Raw genomic sequence first — 17,416 nt, 5'->3', positions numbered from 1 at the left:
TGTATTTTTATCCTGACCCAAGGAATGCTTTTCAGAGCGGTTAGAGTAAAAGGCTGTTAGAGGTTCACTTTGATTGTCAAAGCAAAGCAGTGTAGATGAGAGGACAGGCTCATCCTCATCTTGTCGGCTGCTTAAGTACAGGTTTGTTTAATGGCAGGTTTGAGCAGGAAGTCCTGTTTGGAATCCTGACGCTTTGGAAACGACCTCGGGCGTCAGATTTGCGAAAGCCCATCGCTCGCACGGCCAAACGTGACCAAAATTTACCAAAAGCCGCGAAGGCTGTGTCCTGGCAGTCAGACGAGGAAGTTTTGAGAGGTTGACGTGTGTTTTGCGGCCTCGAAGAAGGAAGTTTGGAGAGGCTGCCGTGTGCTGCAGCTCTGAAGGAACTTGCCCGTTTGCCAGCGTCGGTGTGAAGCGGGAGTTGGGCAGCACTGCTAATCTCTAACATTACATGGATGCTTCTGTCTAATTGTGTGTTTGCTCTCGACCCCATAGATCTGTGCAGCACCTGTTCTGAACGCATTTGTGTGAACAAGTAGCACAACCAGTACTTATAAAACTGTCCTCTGGAAACCACTGACGACAATAAGAAACGACCCAAAAAGAAAAACATTTTTATTAGTCGTATTGAGCAGTCGAGATAGTAAAGTTCAGTAATTGGAAATTTTAACATTTGTTTTGATGTCGTCATCCAGTGTGGGAATGCTATTGGTAAACAAACAAGGGGCTGAAGCATTATTTATTTTCAGGAGAAGTAAAGAGTGAAGGAATGTTCAGTCACTCAGTTGTTGAGAGCTGGGGCAGTTTCTTGTCATTCAGTTGTCACAGGGTAATTGCTGCTTTTTTAGGACATTAAAGTTGTACAGGTCTATTGTTAGAATGTACTAGGGAGGGTCTTGTTTATTTTTGTTTGTTTCCACTGGTCACCTGGGACCCAAGTAGAGCGCATTAGCCCAAGACCGATCTTGAGCGTGCCTCCTTCAACTAGTTTAAGCCCGTCCCAGACCTCTTCCTCTCACGGCCCGAACCCTGTGCCTCTGCCTGTGGAAGTGTCACCACCCCCTGCCTCGCACCAAAATAGCTTTGGCCCTCCCCACTGGCTGATCAGGTCCCTGTATGGGCCAATCGGGGGCCGGGGAGTGAGCACCAGAATAGCCCCAGCCACACGCCGGCCCTGCTCTTGCTAGAAAACCAGACGCTCGTTTGTCACTTCGCTAGTTCTCCATAGTCTGTCACTTTTTTCTTCCTTCCTTCCTCTCATCTCATGTTTTCTTGTGTCACTCATTCTGTTTTTTATGTCCGTTATATCCAGCTTAAGTCTCTCACTGTCCTCTTTCTCTCTCTCTTTCCCCCTCCCCCTCCCTCTCTTCCCGGTTGAATCGATATCTTTAAAGGTGACAGAATGCAGCTCTCACCACCTCCCTCTGTCCACCTTATCTGTGCACTCATAAGGCCTTCTGTGAGCGGCCTGGGACTATATTTATCCTGTGCCATAGACTTACTAATATGGGCAGGGGTAGGTGGGGAGTCCCACGTCTCTCTCTCCCTCTCTGGTAGTCAGTGGAGAGACTGTAGGAGGGCCGAGGTCCTTTCATTGAACGCTGTGTCCATATTCTGCCCTAAGAAGGACTACTGCCCAACTCTGGGTATCCACAAAATGACCTCCCCACCCCAGTGGAGGGGTACAGGGGAGCTGGGGGTATGTTTCCCGTTGAGAGAGCCTGCCTACATCTAGCTCTCCACCCGAGCGAGAGCGGAGAGCTGGCTGGAAAAGCATGCTAGCGGCTTTCCTGTCGCCATGCTGCTAACGTGCTAGTGCTTCCTCATTTCTCAGATGTTTGTTAAAGGCATTGCATGACCACTTTACCCCCCTCCCATTGTAATCATTCATTAAATCATGCAATGACAGCGTATAGTTCTCCCATAAACGCTAAAATAATAACATTTCCTTCTGATGTAAAGCGTTCCATTTATGAGCACGACAGCTGGAGCGTGTCCTTCTGTGTAGACATTCACTTAAAGCTCACTTCTGATTGGCAGCCAGCGAAACGGAGGCAGTGCTCATTGGTTTAAATGTCAATGTCATAATGGTTATTCAAGAAACATGGCCTCCAAGTGACTAATACCAAATCCTCCTGTAGCAGGCAGAATAAGAATTTAGCTGCTTTTAAGTTATAATTTAAGTTATTGTTCATTTATTATAGTTTAACTTATTAGTCGTTTTTTAATGTTATTTTATGTTTTTTAAGTTATTTTATGTTTTTAAAAAAAAATAAATAAATAAAATACATATGGTGGCCTATAAATTTTTTTTTCTTTGGACAGTTGAGAGTGGCCAGACGCATGCCACTCCAGGGCATCTTGTCTGGAAGGCGGTTTAGCGCTGGCCTTTTTAATGTTACACAGATGTGTTTCACTCCAGTGTAGCGCTGGTCTGCTCCCCTGCTGTTCCTCTGTCCCCTGTAAAGCCGTGTCCCGGGCACTCACACCGAGGCCTCATTTTATCCCACTGTGGAGGAGCAGTCAGAGGGGCTGTGCGTTCGGGGGGAGGGGGGGGGTTATGGGAACCAAAGCTTTGTTTTTCTTTTCTTTTCTGGGACAGCTCAAATTGCGCAGCCTCGTGTTGCCTCATAGTTTCATGGCTTTGTGGTTTTTTGCCGAGGTTGCATTTCTCTGTGGCGACACTGTTCTCGCACTTGCGGGTTCCTGGGAACAGGAGAAGCAGAAGTGTCTGTTCGCTCATTCCTGGTCAGGAGGGTGCCTGTCTGTCTGTCCGTCCGTCTGTGCGTGTCCGTTCGCGTGCATGCGTGCGTAAGCATTCTGTTCCTCTCGCTACTGTGTAATGTACAGGAGAAAGTTGGGTGTATGTGGTTGGGCTGGCCTGCTGAGTGTGTCCAGGTCAGTATGTCAGTGTGCAGCACTGCCAAGTCTCTGGAGAGATTTAAAGTGGCCGCTCTCGATGCGATGGATTCCCTTTGAGGCTCTTATCTGTGTCTAATCCTGCCTTCATAGTGTTAACCGCCAGTGACCATGTGTAGGAGGAGGCACCCATACACACGCACGCACACACACATGCACACACACACACAGACACGTACATATGTGCGCACACACACACAGACTCGCACAGACACACACACATACACACTCATACATTGTCTAAGCTGAAAACCACACCGCCTTCTACAGTGACTGGTGGACACACTCCCACTCTCACACACACACACACACAAACGCATATGCAGTCAAGACGGAGAGCCAGATAGTACGGTGTGTTCTGTCTGAACCTCTTTGTTCTGGATTTTTTTATTTTTTTTGTCAAGTATGGAACTTCCTCTCCTCCTAGACGACCAACATGATTTTCTGATCTATTTCGCCACAAGATATTGTACAACATTTCCCAGCATTCTCATGGATGTGGATGTTGGCCATTGCGGTTAATGACCGTGTCAGTCCTGTTTCTTGGTGCTGTTGCTAACTTGCTTCCCCTCACTTCCCCCCCACAGCATCAACGAGAGCTTCCTGACGGTAAAGGGCGCCGCCCTCTTCCTGCCCCGCGGAAATGGCTCCTCCTCCTCTTCCTCCTCCGCCGTGCCCCTTGTCAGCCAGCGCCGAAACAAGCACGCAGGTAACCACAGCAACGGCGTGCGCGATGGGAACCGCCGTCGTCCTCGCGACCGCAACTGCGAGAAAAGGGCACACGTGCGTGTGCATGTACGCCCGCGCACGGACGCCCACACGCATGCGCGCTCATACACACACGTACACTCCGGTGTGATATACAGTAATGTAGGTCTGTACACTGCCGCATGTAGAGCTGTGTCATTTCTGAAGCTTTGCACAGTACTCCTGAAAATGGCTGACTACAAAGCACCAAACCAGAGTCCAGTGCCCGTATTCATAAAGCATCTCAGGGTAGAGTTAAGAGCACTGATCTAGGATCAGGTTGCCCTGGTCCTCATGCTAAGCTCATGCATTATGAGCTAAAGGGCGTAACTGATCCCAGATCAGCACTATGGAAACAGGCCTGGGGTCTGCTGTAATGCGCAGGGGACAGCACAAGCACCCTGACAGCAGATGAGGGCGTTGATGGTGGCGTACGGTACACTGCGGCTTTTCCATGGGGGTGTCCTTGCGCACTGGGGCGGGTTTGTGTGGGAACAGAAGCACTGCAGGCTCTGGAGGAGGATGGGTCGGTGTAGGGAATGGCCAGCAGTACAGAGCTAGCGCAGCCTGCTGTGGCCTGTGGTCATTATTGTGTGCGCATGTAACACTGGGTCTCTCCCTCTCTCCCTCTCCTTCTCTGTCCTTCTGCAGGTGATCTTCAGCAACACCTGCAGACCATGTTCACTGTGCTACGCCCCGAAGACACCATCCGCCTGGTGAGCTCACACACACACACACACACACTCATGCGCACGCGCGTGCGCACACATCCACACTTACACACGTGCTTACATGCATTTACATTCGTTCGTACGCACGCACGTACACACAGGCCATGCAGATCTACACAGTGCTCAACTCTTGCTTCCTCTCCCCTTCATCCCTCTCCCTGTCCTCCTCTGCCCCCCCCCCCTGGCTCCCCCCGGTCCCGTCCCAGGCGGTGCGCTTGGAGAGCGTGCACCCCCAGTGCACGCGCTACATGGTGGTGGTGTCCACCAACGGCCGGCAGGACACCGAGGAGAGCGTCGTGCTGGGCATGGACTTCAGCCCCTCTGACAGGTCAGCAGGGGGCGCCACTGTTACCGAGTCTGATCTCTCTGTGTTTTCAGATTATGTATGTGTGTGTGTGTGCGTGCATGCCTTAAGGTGTACTCACTGTAATTGCTATGCGATGTGATTTTTGCATAATGCATGTGTCTGTGTGTGTGTGTGTCTCCTACAGCTCGTGCTCCGTTGGGTTGGTGCTGCCCCTCTGGAGTGACACGCTCATACACTTGGACGGAGACGGGTAAGACCCAGAAGCGATGACCCCTTGCCCACAGAGCGCTGGGTTCTGTTGCTGAAATGATGACAGTTTGTCCCACTGTGACCTCTGTTGTCTCTCTCTCTCTCCTCAGGGGATTCAGTGTGTCCACAGTCAACAGAGTCCATGTCTTCAAACCTGTCTCTGTACAAGCCATGTGGTGAGTACTGATATGGTAAATGGTAAATGGACTGCATTTATATAGCGCTTTTATCCAAAGCACTTTACAATTGATGCCTCTCATTCGCCAGAGCAGTTAGGGGTTAGGGGTTAGGTGTCTTGCTCAAGGACACTTCGACATGCCCACGGCGGGTTTTGAACCGGCAACCCTCCGACTGCCAGACAATCGGTCTTACCTCCTGAGCTATGTCGCCCCATGATATGTCTTTCTGTCTCCTCTCCTCTGTAACGTTCTTGGTTCCTCCTTCCATCTCTTTGTCTTTCAGTCTCTTCTTTCTCACTCTGATCCCTCTCTCTCCCTAACCTGCTGCAGCTCTAACCCCCCTCTCTCTCCGCCCCCCCCCCCTTCCCCCCCCCCCCCCCCCCCCCCCCCCCCAGGTCGGCCCTGCAGTCCCTACACAAGGCCTGTGAAGTGGCCCGTTGCCATAACTACTACCCAGGCAGCCTGTTCCTCACCTGGGTCAGCTACTACCAGAGCCGGGTGGCCTCGGACCAGACCTGCATCAACGAGTGGAACGCCATGCAGGACGTGGAGTCACACCGCGCTGACTCGCCCGTGCTCTTCACCGACGTGTGAGTGCGCCGTCCGTCCGTCCGTCCTTCCGTCTGTCCATCCGTCCGCATTCGGGAGACACACACAGTCTAGTACAATATGAGTTCGGACGGCTGGAAGGTTTTTTCTGTGTTGACCTGGGAGAAGAAGAGATCTGTTGACAGCCAATAGTAAGCTGGTAAAATGCTAAGGTTAACGTGCAGCATGTAGAGGAAACGCCACTGCAGCTATACAAATGGACAAGCAGGAACTGTCTAAACCTGAAAATATATATATATATACATTTAAATTCCCTCCGCCCCACATTTTCATACTTAATTGTCTCTAGGGGCCACTAGTATTAGTCTTATTGCTGAGCATTCTTGCTTGCTGTCAGTTGTCGAAGGGTAAAAGTTCTTGTGTGACATACCCAAGTTCTCTGGCTAAAACATAGGGTCTGCAAATATGAAAGCCCCAGTTTCATCGGGCAGAATTGGGAGAATCACAGGTCCGCTCCTGCTGATTGTGCAGTGCCCCCCAGACACACGTGGCTGCCCAGATGGGTTCATAAGGGGTCTCCTCAGGCCGGTCGAAACCACAGAGAGTGAGCGGGCTCTCCAAAAGCCATTCAGAGAAACCGACGGAACCTGCTATTTCTGTAAACGAGGAGCCTGGATACAGGAGAAGGCGACTTGCGGCATCTAGACCAGCGGGCCGGGCCGGGAGACGGAGCTGGGGCGGGGGCGGGGGGGGGGGGCGCGGGGGCGCGGGTGTCACCTGACACCGGCGGCTGGGTGTCCTAATGGGGAAGATGAAGCGGGTTTACGCGCCGGGGTCAGTGCAGTCTAAATATACACAGGCTGCCTCTGTCACATGCAGCCGCTGTGGAAAACAGGCCCTGGAGCCACCGGCACCTTAGAGAAGGGATGGAGTGAGCCATGGGACAGGGCCAGTGTTCATACACGCACACGCACCCGCACTCGCACCCGCACCCGCACCCGCACACGCACACGCACCCGCACCCGCACCCGCACCCGCACACGCACGCAGTCCCACCTGCTCAGTGATGGTTACTTGTCTGCACTGTCCGGGACTGGCATGCGTCTGTCTGTCTGTCTGTCTGTCTGTCTGTCTGTCTGTTTGTCTTATGACCAGCCGTGTCCGTCTGTCCCCAGGCCGACGGAGAGGGAGCGCACTGAGAGACTGATCAAGACCCGGCTGAGAGAGATAATGATGCAGAAGGACCTGGAGAACGTCACCTCCAAAGAGGTCTGCCTCTCATCCCCCTCTCATCCCCCTCTCATCCCTCCATCCCCCTCTCATCCCTCCATCCAGTCTGTTCCTCCACTCATTCTTCATTTAACATTCTCCTGCTGATTCCCACAATGGTTTCAAAAGTAAAAGAACAGATGAACGTACACCCCCCCCAAAAGATTTTTAATTGCGAGACAAAAAAAGAACCAAATTACTTTTTTTTTTTTTTTAAATTATTTTTTACCTACCCATTTCGTCCTGTTAAAAAAAAAAAAAAAAAAAAAAAAAAAAAGTCATTTATAATCAGTAAGTCCAAGCATTGTCCTAGAAACGAAGTTGACCCACTGTAGATGAGGGGTAGCTTTTTAAAATTTATTATTTATTTATTTTTGTTGAAAGGTTGAGCTGAAGTGTGTGATGAGCCTTATTTGGGCCCCGCTGGTGGCATGGGTGAATTGTCATGGTAGCCATTGGTCATGCTGTAGTTGAGCCCTGGCAGTCAGGCTGAAAGGGGATCCGGAGCTAATGATGTAGTAACCCTGTACCCCCCCCCCCCAACCCCACCCCCACCCCTGCACAGATCCGCACCGAGCTGGAAATGCAGATGGTCTGCAACCTGCGCGAGTTCAAGGAGTTCATCGACAACGAGATGATCGTCATCCTGGGCCAGATGGACAGCCCCACTGAGATTTTCGACCACGTCTATCTGGTGAGAACACCCCCTGCCCATTCCCAAACCTGCAGGCACTGCAGCCCTCCTGGGCTGGAGTTAAACCTGCAGACACTGCAGCCCTCCAGGACTGGAGTTAAACCTGCAGACACTGCAGCCCTCCAGGACTGGAGTTAAACCTGCAGACACTGCAGCCCTCCTGGGCTGGAGTTAAACCTGCAGACATTGCAGCCCTCCAGGACTGGAGTTAAACCTGCAGACACTGCAGCCCTCCTGGGCTGGAGTTAAACCTGCAGACACTGCAGCCCTCCTGGGCTGGAGTTAAACCTGCAGACACTGCAGCCCTCCAGGACTGGAGTTAAACCTGCAGACACTGCAGCCCTCCAGGACTGGAGTTAAACCTGCAGACACTGCAGCCCTCCAGGGCTGGAGTTAAACCTGCAGACACTGCAGCCCTCCGGGACTGGAGTTAATTCCCCTCTCCATTACTGTTTCCTTCCTCGCTGAACAGTCAGACGTAGAGAGGTGTTTACAACAGACACCTTCTGCGGCTGTGTTAACTCCCAGCTGAATTTGCTTTGCGGGCTGGGTCTCTGTAAGGTCCTGCACCCGGCTTTCCGTTCAGGGAATGTGCGAGTTTTTTTTAGCGTGAACCACACTGCTGTCATTTAATTAAACTGAACAGATGAGTGGCGCTGGTCTGCAGCCATGCATAGCTGATTTATGGACTTTGCCGCTGTGCGTTTAGGGCTCGGAGTGGAACGCGTCCAATCTGGAGGAGCTTCAGACCAGCGGGTGAGTGCAGCCTCTCTGTCTCCTCCTGCGGTGATGCTGAACGCTGTTAGTGAGCCTGCAGTAAATGGGGACGTCTACATTCCATTACATCTTTACCCATTTAGCGCCCTCTCCCATCCAGTGTGTCATACACTGCTTTACATACAATTCATATACACTGCTGGGCATTTTACTGAAGCACTGCAGGTTAGCGCCTTGCTCACAGGTACGACAGCAGTTCCCCCACCTTGGATTTGAGCCCGCAGCCCCTGAGTTGCAGGCCCAGTTCCCTGACGTACACGGTCTCTTCATCTCTCTGTCCTCCTCTCCCTCCCGTCTGTGTACCAGGGTGCGGTACATCCTGAACGTGACGCGGGAGATCGACAACTTCTTCCCCGGCCTGTTTGAGTACCACAACATCCGCGTGTACGACGAGGAGGCCACGGATCTGCTGGCGTACTGGAACGACACGTACAAGTTCATCTCAAAGGCCAAGTGAGAACACTGCGCGTGTGTGTCTGTGTGTGTGTTTGAGAAAAAGAGAAAGTGACTATGCGTTTCTGTGTGTGTGCATGTGCACGTGCCTGTGTGTGTGTGTTGGAGAGAAAGAAAGAGTGAGTATGCGTTTCTGTGTGTGTGTGTGTGTGTGTGCATGTGCACATGCCTGTGTGCGTGTGTGTGTGTGTGTGTGTTTTGGAGAAAGTGACTATGCGTTTCTGTGTGTGTGCATGTGCACATGCCTGTGTGTATGTGTGTACATGTGTGTGTCTGTGTCTGTGTGTGTGTGTGCGCGCCCATGCCTGCGTGGACATACGAGAGTGTGAATACAATACTGGGTTTCTAGCTGGGTTCAGTTTTTGTCATTTGACCTTAAATATTTAGTTCTGTTCATTTGTTCTCTTGCGCATCCAGATTAGCTGGATGCCAGCCTGACCCATATTTAATTTTCAGCGATGGGAAACGCAGGGCAACTCGGGTTGAAAAATGTCTTTAATTAGCGCTGTAGTTGAGTGCTGAGCTCACTACCGGACAATACGCTGCCCCGTCTGAACCTCAGTGGTTAGCGATGGCTAAATGATCTGTCTGCATTCTCAAGGTGTCAGCAAACTGCAGTACAAAGCACTCATTCATTCCAATACAATACAACACAATACAACAGAAACTGTTGTCCAGTGTACCTCTCCCTGCGTTTGTGTAAAGTTCCTCACACACCCAGTAGAACGCAAGGTTACACAAGTGTTTTAGTCTAATGACACTTGAAAAAATAAGATCTGTCATGTAGAAAGTCTTAAGCTTGTTTTAAGTTCTCTTTTTGCTTGAAAAGGGAAATTGTCTTGCCTTACTGGCAAATCATGAAATGAGTCAAACTGTCTTGAAATGAGTCAAACTGGCAATATATTTGTCTTATCAAGCAAAAAAAGTCATAGAAATAAGATTTCAGTTTAAGTCTAAAATTAAGACTAAAATACTTGCTGACATTGTCTTATTTGTTTGGTTTTTGCGGTTTGTTCTCTGCTGTAGTCCAAGGACGCCCGTATTTATCACTCAGCAGAGTTATAATGACAAATAAAAAAGTAAATCATATAAAATATTTATATATAAATGAAAAGGCCTGCTTGTGTCCAGCCTGGTTAGTGCTCAGAACGTGGCGTATTCCCGTTGGTCTGTATGTGACTGCCCCTTTCTGCGTGGATGCAGTGGAGCCTGCAGCACCCGCATGCGATCGCCAGCCCGCCACCGCAAAGCACTGCGTGACATTTAGCCTGTGTTAGCAGACGCCCTTATCCGGAACGATTTACACAGCTTGTGTTTGTTTTAGCCATTTACATAGCTGGGTATTTGCCCAAGCCATTCGGATTAAGTACCGAGCTCAAGGGCAGCAGCAGTGCCCCACCCATGATTTGAACCTGCAACCTCTGACTTTACAAGCCCGGTTTTCTAACCATTACATTACCCAACTTACATTGCTTTTAGTGGACACCCTTGTCCAGAGCCGCTTGCAGAAGTGCATACTGTTTCGTCGAACAGGCTTGGGCCGGTAATCTGAGCGATAGCGTGCTAACTCCCATGGAGCTTCTTCCCCTGCGAGCGCTCACGCTTCTTCCTCTTTTCCTTCCGTGGCAGGAAAGCGGGGGCCAAGTGCCTGGTGCACTGCAAGATGGGCGTGAGCCGCTCGGCCTCCACGGTCATCGCCTACGCCATGAAGGAGTACGGCTGGGACCTGGGGCAGGCCTTCGACTACGTCAAGGAGCGCCGCGGCGTCACCAAGCCCAACCCCTCCTTTATGAGACAGCTGGAGGAGTACCAGGGCATCCTGCTGGCCAGGTACCCCCCCATCCCAGGGCATACAGCTGCTAATCTGTTAGCCCAACACTCTCTCAGGATGCACAGTAGCTAATCTGTTAGCCCAACACTCTCTCAGGATGCGCAGTAGCTAATCTGTTAGCCCAACACTCTCTCAGGATGTACGGTGGCTGAACTGTTAGCCCAACACTCTCTCAGGATGCGCAGTAGCTAATCTGTTAGCCCTACACTCTCTCAGGATGTACGGTGGCTGAACTGTTAGCCCAACACTCTCTCAGGATGCGCAGTAGCTAATCTGTTAGCCCAACACTCTCTCAGGATGTACGGTGGCTGAACTGTTAGCCCAACACTCTCTCAGGATGCGCAGTAGCTAATCTGTTAGCCCTACACTCTCTCAGGATGTACGGTGGCTGAACTGTTAGCCAAACACTGTGAGGATGTACAGCTAACTGTTAGCCCAGCACTCTCAGGATGTACAGTAGCTAAGCTGTTAGCCCAACAGTCTCTCAGGATGCGCAGTAGCTAATCTGTTAGCCCTACACTCTCTCAGGATGTACGGTGGCTGAACTGTTAGCCCAACACTCTCTCAGGATGCGCAGTAGCTAATCTGTTAGCCCTACACTCTCTCAGGATGTACAGTAGCTAAGCTGTTAGCCCAACAGTCTTGGGAAGTACAGTAGCTAAACTGTTAGTCACACACACACTCATAGAAGGCAAAGTGCTACACACCAAAGCCACCTAAACCTCAGTTACCACAAAGTGTAAAAACCTCTTGGATTTTGGCCCACTAGTTTGTCAGTGAATGAATCACACTAGCAGCAGCACCTTCCATTTGGCTAGTTGATTTTGCAGTCTCTGCAGTTTTTCTGTCGTGTTGCTGGGGTGCTACTGATCATTTTTGGGGTTCTATTACCAACTTGTGCTCTTAAATATTTCATTAGCCAATTATTTGTTGATCAGACAGTTTTGTATTAAGTCATTTGCTACAGGTGCAGACTCGTGCGTTTTGGTGAAAAGGTTTTTCTGCGGTCCTTCAGAGATATTTAGCAAGTGTCAGGTTTAATCGGCTGGAACCAACACCAGCAAGCGTGGGCAGAGGGAAAATAACCCACAGAGCACCGTACCGGTTAGACCACACCCCGCCTCCTTTCTGCGCTGCGCGAAGCCACGCCCTACTTCCACACCGTCGGCCAACGGAATGCACAGAAACGCCTCAGGATTTGACCCACTTTTTTGGCCGTGAATCTTCTCGCGCTGCCGCCAGTGACGTTCTGCGTTGCCGGCAGCTGGTTAGAGGCACAGATTCTCTGTTCTGGCCTGACACCCATTTCAGGATTTCAAGCCAGCTTCTGTTATTTAATAGGTCCAAACAACATTTATTCAGTCTGCCCTTTCTCGTAAAATCAGGAGCTGCCGTTTCTCTGTGGTCTGATGTCAGAATGAAGTATAACCGATGTATAAAACAGTTTTTAAGACTGAATAATTCACAGGAACAAAAAGCAGCGCGCGCACCCCAGCCTTCCAGTGTCACAGCCGTTTGCCTCTGTTCTAGACAGAAGGAAATAGCGCACAGCACAGGTCAGCTACTCAGGCCTGTAGAAAGTGTGTGGGGTTTTGGATACAAGCATTAATAAGAATCATAAACTCTTGAGACAGAACCTTTCATACAAAGAAGCAAACACCTCGGTGTGCTTCACAATGGAATTAGGGTAAGTTTATGAATCGGACACACATTAATCTGTACCTGTTTTTGCCCCTCTGTCTGTCTGTCTGTCTGTCTGTCCCCCGCAGTAAACAGAGGCACAATAAGCTGTGGCGCTCCCACTCGGACAGCGACCTGTCGGAGCGGCACGAGCCGCTCTGTAAGACCGCCCACTCGCTGGGGCGCTCGGACCCCCACAACAACAACAACAACGCCCCGCCCTCCCTCCAGCACTTCCTGCAGGCCCAGAGCGCCCCGACAGAGGCCGCCACCCCCCCAACGCTAGCCCCCAATGGCGTGTGCGGCTCAGAGGAGAGCCTGCCCTCCCCCACCCTCCCTCCCCTGGAGGACCCCCGCGTCCCCGCGCTCCCCCGGCCGCAGGCGGCCACGGCGGTGCCTGAGGACAGGGTGGACAACTCCCTGCTCACGGTCGCCGTGACCGTGCCCGTCGGATCCCCCCACCCGCCCCCTTCCCTCACTCTGCTGCCCGCTTCCTCCCCGCCCTCTCCTCATCCTCCACCTTTCACAAGTGGCGAGCCGAAACTGGAATCCCCTGAGCTGCTACTGCCGTGCGAGGACCCCTCGGAGCCGTCCAGCTTCGTGCCTGAAGAAAAATTGGAAGCGCCACAGACATCGCCGCCAGCGCTTAGTCCGATGACAGACACAGCGGTGTCCTCCTGTTTCACAGGACCCCAAGAGCTGCCCGTGCCAATGTCCGACAGCAGTGGAGCCGACGGCACCAGCGATACCCTGGAACCTCTGGAGACCCCAATGTCTGTCATCCCACAGGACCCTTCAGGCCCCCTGGGGCCAGGGCCTGTGGCCAAGGACGACAACAACAACCCGAGCGACACAGAGCCGCTGGGTGTCCCCGCCCCCGTCCCCACCCCGCCCCTTAGCGCCGACCGCATTGACTTCTTACGCGCTCGGGAGAAGTTCCTGGGCTTGTCTCTGGAGGGCCCTGCTCACTCGAATTCTGAGCAGGCACCTCCTCAGCCACCCCTCTCCAGGGGCCTGGAACAGCAGCCGCTGGAGGACCCTAGCACTGTGACTGTCACTGTGACTGTGGCTGAGGAGGAAGAGTGCAAGGTGAGGAAACTGCTGGCTCACAGAGCCGTCACTGATGTTACGCTGTCCATCGTGTGCACTGCTGACCTCTTCTCATAGCCGTGGACAAAATTATATAATTACACACTACTGTTGGTGTCATCATTATCACAGTTAGTCAAAAATTATGATAATTCTATGATAATAAACATTTTTTTAAAATAACAGTAATATTGTATTTTTATAGCATTTGTCAGGCTCAAGTTGCTGGTGTCAAAGTATAGCAGAAAAGAAGTGAAGTTGTAGCTTTCCTCTAGAGAAGTTTTGCGTTTATACAACAGTGCCACCTCGTGCTAAAGGAAGGTACTGCAGGACGCTTATGGATCAGCCCTTGCGTAGTCTCTGAACAGTTATAGCTCGCCTCGGTGTAGTTTCCCTGTTTTAGGGCCTTTGCCTAAGTTATGGTCTTCGGAGCCTAAGCAAGGGTGCAAGTTTTCTGAACTTATAGCAAGACTTTTGGTGGAATGTGTTTATTGGGTGTTAAATTTTGGACCTTAATCATGGATTCCTGTAATAAACTGCTTTCTCTCTCTCCCTCGGCCTTTCCACCAATCCCTCTCTCCTTCCTCTTTCCTCCCTCTCTCGTTCTCTCCCCCTCTCTCCCTGCAGGAACAGGACCTCGCCCACCCCACGGAGGGCGGTGATAGGGCGGTGGCTCCCAGGGCCCTGCAGGAGAATGGCATCTCTGTGCGGCATATGGTAACAGAGCTGGAGTCTATATCGCACCCTGGCTCCGCCCCCATCCTTGCCCCCAGCCAGCCGCAGCATAGGAAAGAGGAGGGGGGAGAGGCGGGTGGAGCTGATGAAGGGCCTCCAGAATTAGCCTTGTCCCCCACCCTCCCAGACTCCCCCTCCACCCCTCCCTGTGAGTGTCCTTCGGGTTCTGTGCGCCGAGTCACCGAGCAGCTTGAGCAGAGGCTGAAGCAGGAGCTGGACTGCCCCGCCTCCACACCTGGCACCGCCTCTTGCCCCACCTCTGCAACGGAGACCCGCCCCCAGCCCCGCCCTCGACTTCACACGGCTGGAAGCAGGGAGCAGCCGAAGAGAGACACGCCCTCCCCCAAGCCTCCAGGGCGAGAGGGGGAGGAGAATGAGAATGAGAAGGAAAGGGGGAGGGGCTTTATTAGAGATGCTGTCTCAGGACCTTTCCTCTGTTCTGAGGGGGACAGCTCAGAGCCCCACCCTACCCAGGCGGGCCCCTCCCTCTCTCTGTCCTTCCTGCAGCTGGAGGGCGTGACCGAGTTGGCGACGAGCACAGATGTGTCCCTGGAGCCCCGAGGGGCCCCAGAGAGGGGCGGGGAGGACCTGGAGAAGTTGGCTGACCCCCAGAAAGATCTACAGGCTTTCCTGAGCCAGGGGGGCGGGCCTGAGGGCGGAACGGGAGGCCGGGAGGGGCAGGCCTGGCTGAGCGCGCAGCAGGACGGGCCGAGGGAGCGGGGGCGGGACCTGGGCGGGGCCTCGGAGATGGAGGCTCGGATCCGGCAGGCGGGGCTCACCCTGCCCTCCCTCATGAAGCGCTCCGCCTCCCTGGCCAAGCTGGGCTGCCTGGAGCTCCACCCCGACGACCTGAGCGACTGGGAGCCCGGCTCCGCCCTCACCACCCCCGACCCCCTGGAACCCCGCCCCCAGCCAGCCCACACCGGCCCGGACGACGCCTCCAAAAAGCAGCGCGTGCTCCGCTCCGGTTCCGCCCCTTCCTCTCCCACCTCCCCTCCCCCCTCGCCACTCCCCGGAGCCGCACGGGACGAGCCCGTTTTCAGGGCCCGCCAAAACCAGCCCTCGCTGCACCCCTCTTCGCTGGCGTGTCCGCCCGGCCGGGGAGGCGGGGCTCGGGACTCTACGGACCGCCCCCAGACACCTTCGTCTCCGCCCCTCGTCTCGGCGCGGCAACAGCACGGGAGGACGCACCCTCTGCGGAGGCTCAAGAAAATGGCGGACAGAAATCAGACGCACAGCTTCCTGTACAGCACCATGTGACCCCCGCCCGTCCTGGCCAGGGCTCTGAGAGGACAGAACTGCAGCTGACTGCTCTGCCGGGTCAAAGCGACGTCCAGTCCGCACCGAACAAGCAAAACAATACCACCGTGTAGCGAGCACACATTCAGGTACCACTGTCCAAGCCAAGCGACCAACCGCCTTTTCAAATTCTGTTTTTTCGGAGGCAGACGCGAACCGTCGCGGGGGACTGCGAAACGGCGGTTTGGCGGATGGCTCTGCCTGTCTGTCTTACGCCTTCACCAGCCGCAGAGGGGAGAAGGGTGCTTTCAGGCCACGTCCACGGGACGCCGCTGTGGTTACCTTCCCCCCTTTCCCCTCTTCTGTCAGCTGGAACGGGATTGTCCGGACGGCCACGTTGGCTGCGCCCGTTTTCCCGCTGGTGTTTGTTCCGGGACACCCTGAGCTCTTACGGACTGTGCCGCCGGCCGCGCGCGGCGCTCTGAGGGGACAGTGCGCGGGGCTGCCCGGGCGCGTTGGGGCTCTGTACGTTCTTGTGGTTAGCTGCGTGTTAGAGACTGTGTGTGTGTGTGCGTGCGTGTGCGTGTTTGGGACGGTCCGTGTACGGGTGCTTAGTTGTGTGTTTCGGGGTGTCTGTGTGTAGCTCTGTTGTCTTGACACTGTTGGTTGCTCTGGGTGGGGGGTGGGGGGAGGGGGGGTGGGAGGGGGGCATCTGCTCTGCTGTGTGAGGGGTTCCGATGCATTATGGTGGGTATATTTGTACATTGATGCTGTTTCCCCCTTCAGGGTTTTTATTATTTTTATTTTATTTTTTGTAAAAATCTAATGAGATGAAATAAGGGGCTTGTTTCTCAGACATGCACTTTACTAGTATTTTATTTTCTATTTTATTTCCTTTTTTTATATGTGTGTTTGTACTTGGGAAGCACGTTCACTGTATGGCAAAGGGTAACCTGTCTGAGAGTCATTTTGTGTGCACAGTGCATTAACAGAAATGTAAGTGAACTCTTCATTTTAAAGTCTGAAAGGTTAATATTTTCTTTTTTATCCTGTTTTAGCTGTGAATATTAAAGACACAAACTGAAAAATGCCAGATGTCTTTTTTTGTTGTGTACTCTTAATGAAAGGAACAACGGAACTCTTGAAAACACTGAAGACATTTTAAAAAATTTGAAGAATGGTATCAGCAGATGTCAGCAGATGTATTTGTGGTGTAATAAAGTTTAACTGTGGTATAACTACGATTAGATTAGTGTGCTGAAGTTCGCTGGGGATGTTTCCAAAAGTTAACTTCTCCACAACCCCTGCGCAGAGCTGCAGCGACTGGCAATGGCCAGTAGATGGAGACAAAGACAATTAAAAAAAAAGAAAAGTTGGTTAACTCCAGCACTGCCGTCGATGTTGCCATGACCCTGCCATGCAACATCTTGCAGCGCGAACGTATATTACACGTTTCACACTTGTGTGCACGTGTTGTTTTAGCAGATATGGTTTTTATTGATTGGTGGCATTTATTCGAATGCTTATGTAACCACATTCTATACACCATATCACAGTAACTCTGCCAGTTTTTAATCATATACGTTCAAAACTACCTCTTCCTGGTATAAGCTCTCGACCAGTCTTACAACGCTGTGGATAACTTACTCTAGCATGTATACACGTCTTGAATTTAATGTTCTTGCCGTAACGTGCATTTATATTAAAGAAACGTTCTATCGACACATTTTTTTAATTCCATCGTGCGTTAAAAAGTTCAACTTGAATGTTTAAAGTGAATGTTTGTTTAATTGTATGCAGAAATATACTCGTAAGCAGCAACGAAAAGAAAATGTGCTTGGGTTGAGAAGGACGTTGAATTGCGCTTTTCTTGTTGCTTCAACGACCATTTAAAATGACGAATGGACGGTGATGTTTTAATTTGACAAAAGTTGGACAAACTTTAGTTTTTACCTTTAACAATACCCC

General features: G+C 52.0%; 1 protein-coding gene across 2 annotated transcripts in view; it reads left to right on the top strand.

Annotated features, from left to right (window-relative positions):
- LOC118236439 (protein phosphatase Slingshot homolog 2-like) overlaps window positions 1–16,539 on the top strand; it is a 35,444-nt gene extending 18,905 nt beyond the window's left edge. For both annotated transcript variants that reach the window (XM_035434820.1, XM_035434819.1), the window contains 13 exons: window positions 3,507–3,628; window positions 4,318–4,382; window positions 4,604–4,725; window positions 4,889–4,954; window positions 5,064–5,129; window positions 5,528–5,722; window positions 6,857–6,950; window positions 7,516–7,644; window positions 8,354–8,400; window positions 8,728–8,874; window positions 10,504–10,704; window positions 12,475–13,474; window positions 14,102–16,539. In XM_035434820.1, the coding sequence (XP_035290711.1) occupies window positions 3,507–3,628; window positions 4,318–4,382; window positions 4,604–4,725; window positions 4,889–4,954; window positions 5,064–5,129; window positions 5,528–5,722; window positions 6,857–6,950; window positions 7,516–7,644; window positions 8,354–8,400; window positions 8,728–8,874; window positions 10,504–10,704; window positions 12,475–13,474; window positions 14,102–15,469 (3,622 nt within the window). In that variant the 3' untranslated portion in view covers window positions 15,470–16,539. The remainder of the gene's footprint in view (window positions 1–3,506; window positions 3,629–4,317; window positions 4,383–4,603; window positions 4,726–4,888; window positions 4,955–5,063; window positions 5,130–5,527; window positions 5,723–6,856; window positions 6,951–7,515; window positions 7,645–8,353; window positions 8,401–8,727; window positions 8,875–10,503; window positions 10,705–12,474; window positions 13,475–14,101) is intronic.
- The last annotated feature ends 877 nt before the right edge of the window (window positions 16,540–17,416 follow it).

Source organism: Anguilla anguilla, chromosome 9 (assembly GCF_013347855.1).
Source record: "Anguilla anguilla isolate fAngAng1 chromosome 9, fAngAng1.pri, whole genome shotgun sequence".
In the NCBI taxonomy this organism is placed as follows: Eukaryota; Metazoa; Chordata; class Actinopteri; order Anguilliformes; family Anguillidae; genus Anguilla; species Anguilla anguilla.
The sequence above is the reverse complement of the archived record's forward strand: the minus strand, read 5'-3'. Positions and strand labels throughout refer to the sequence as shown.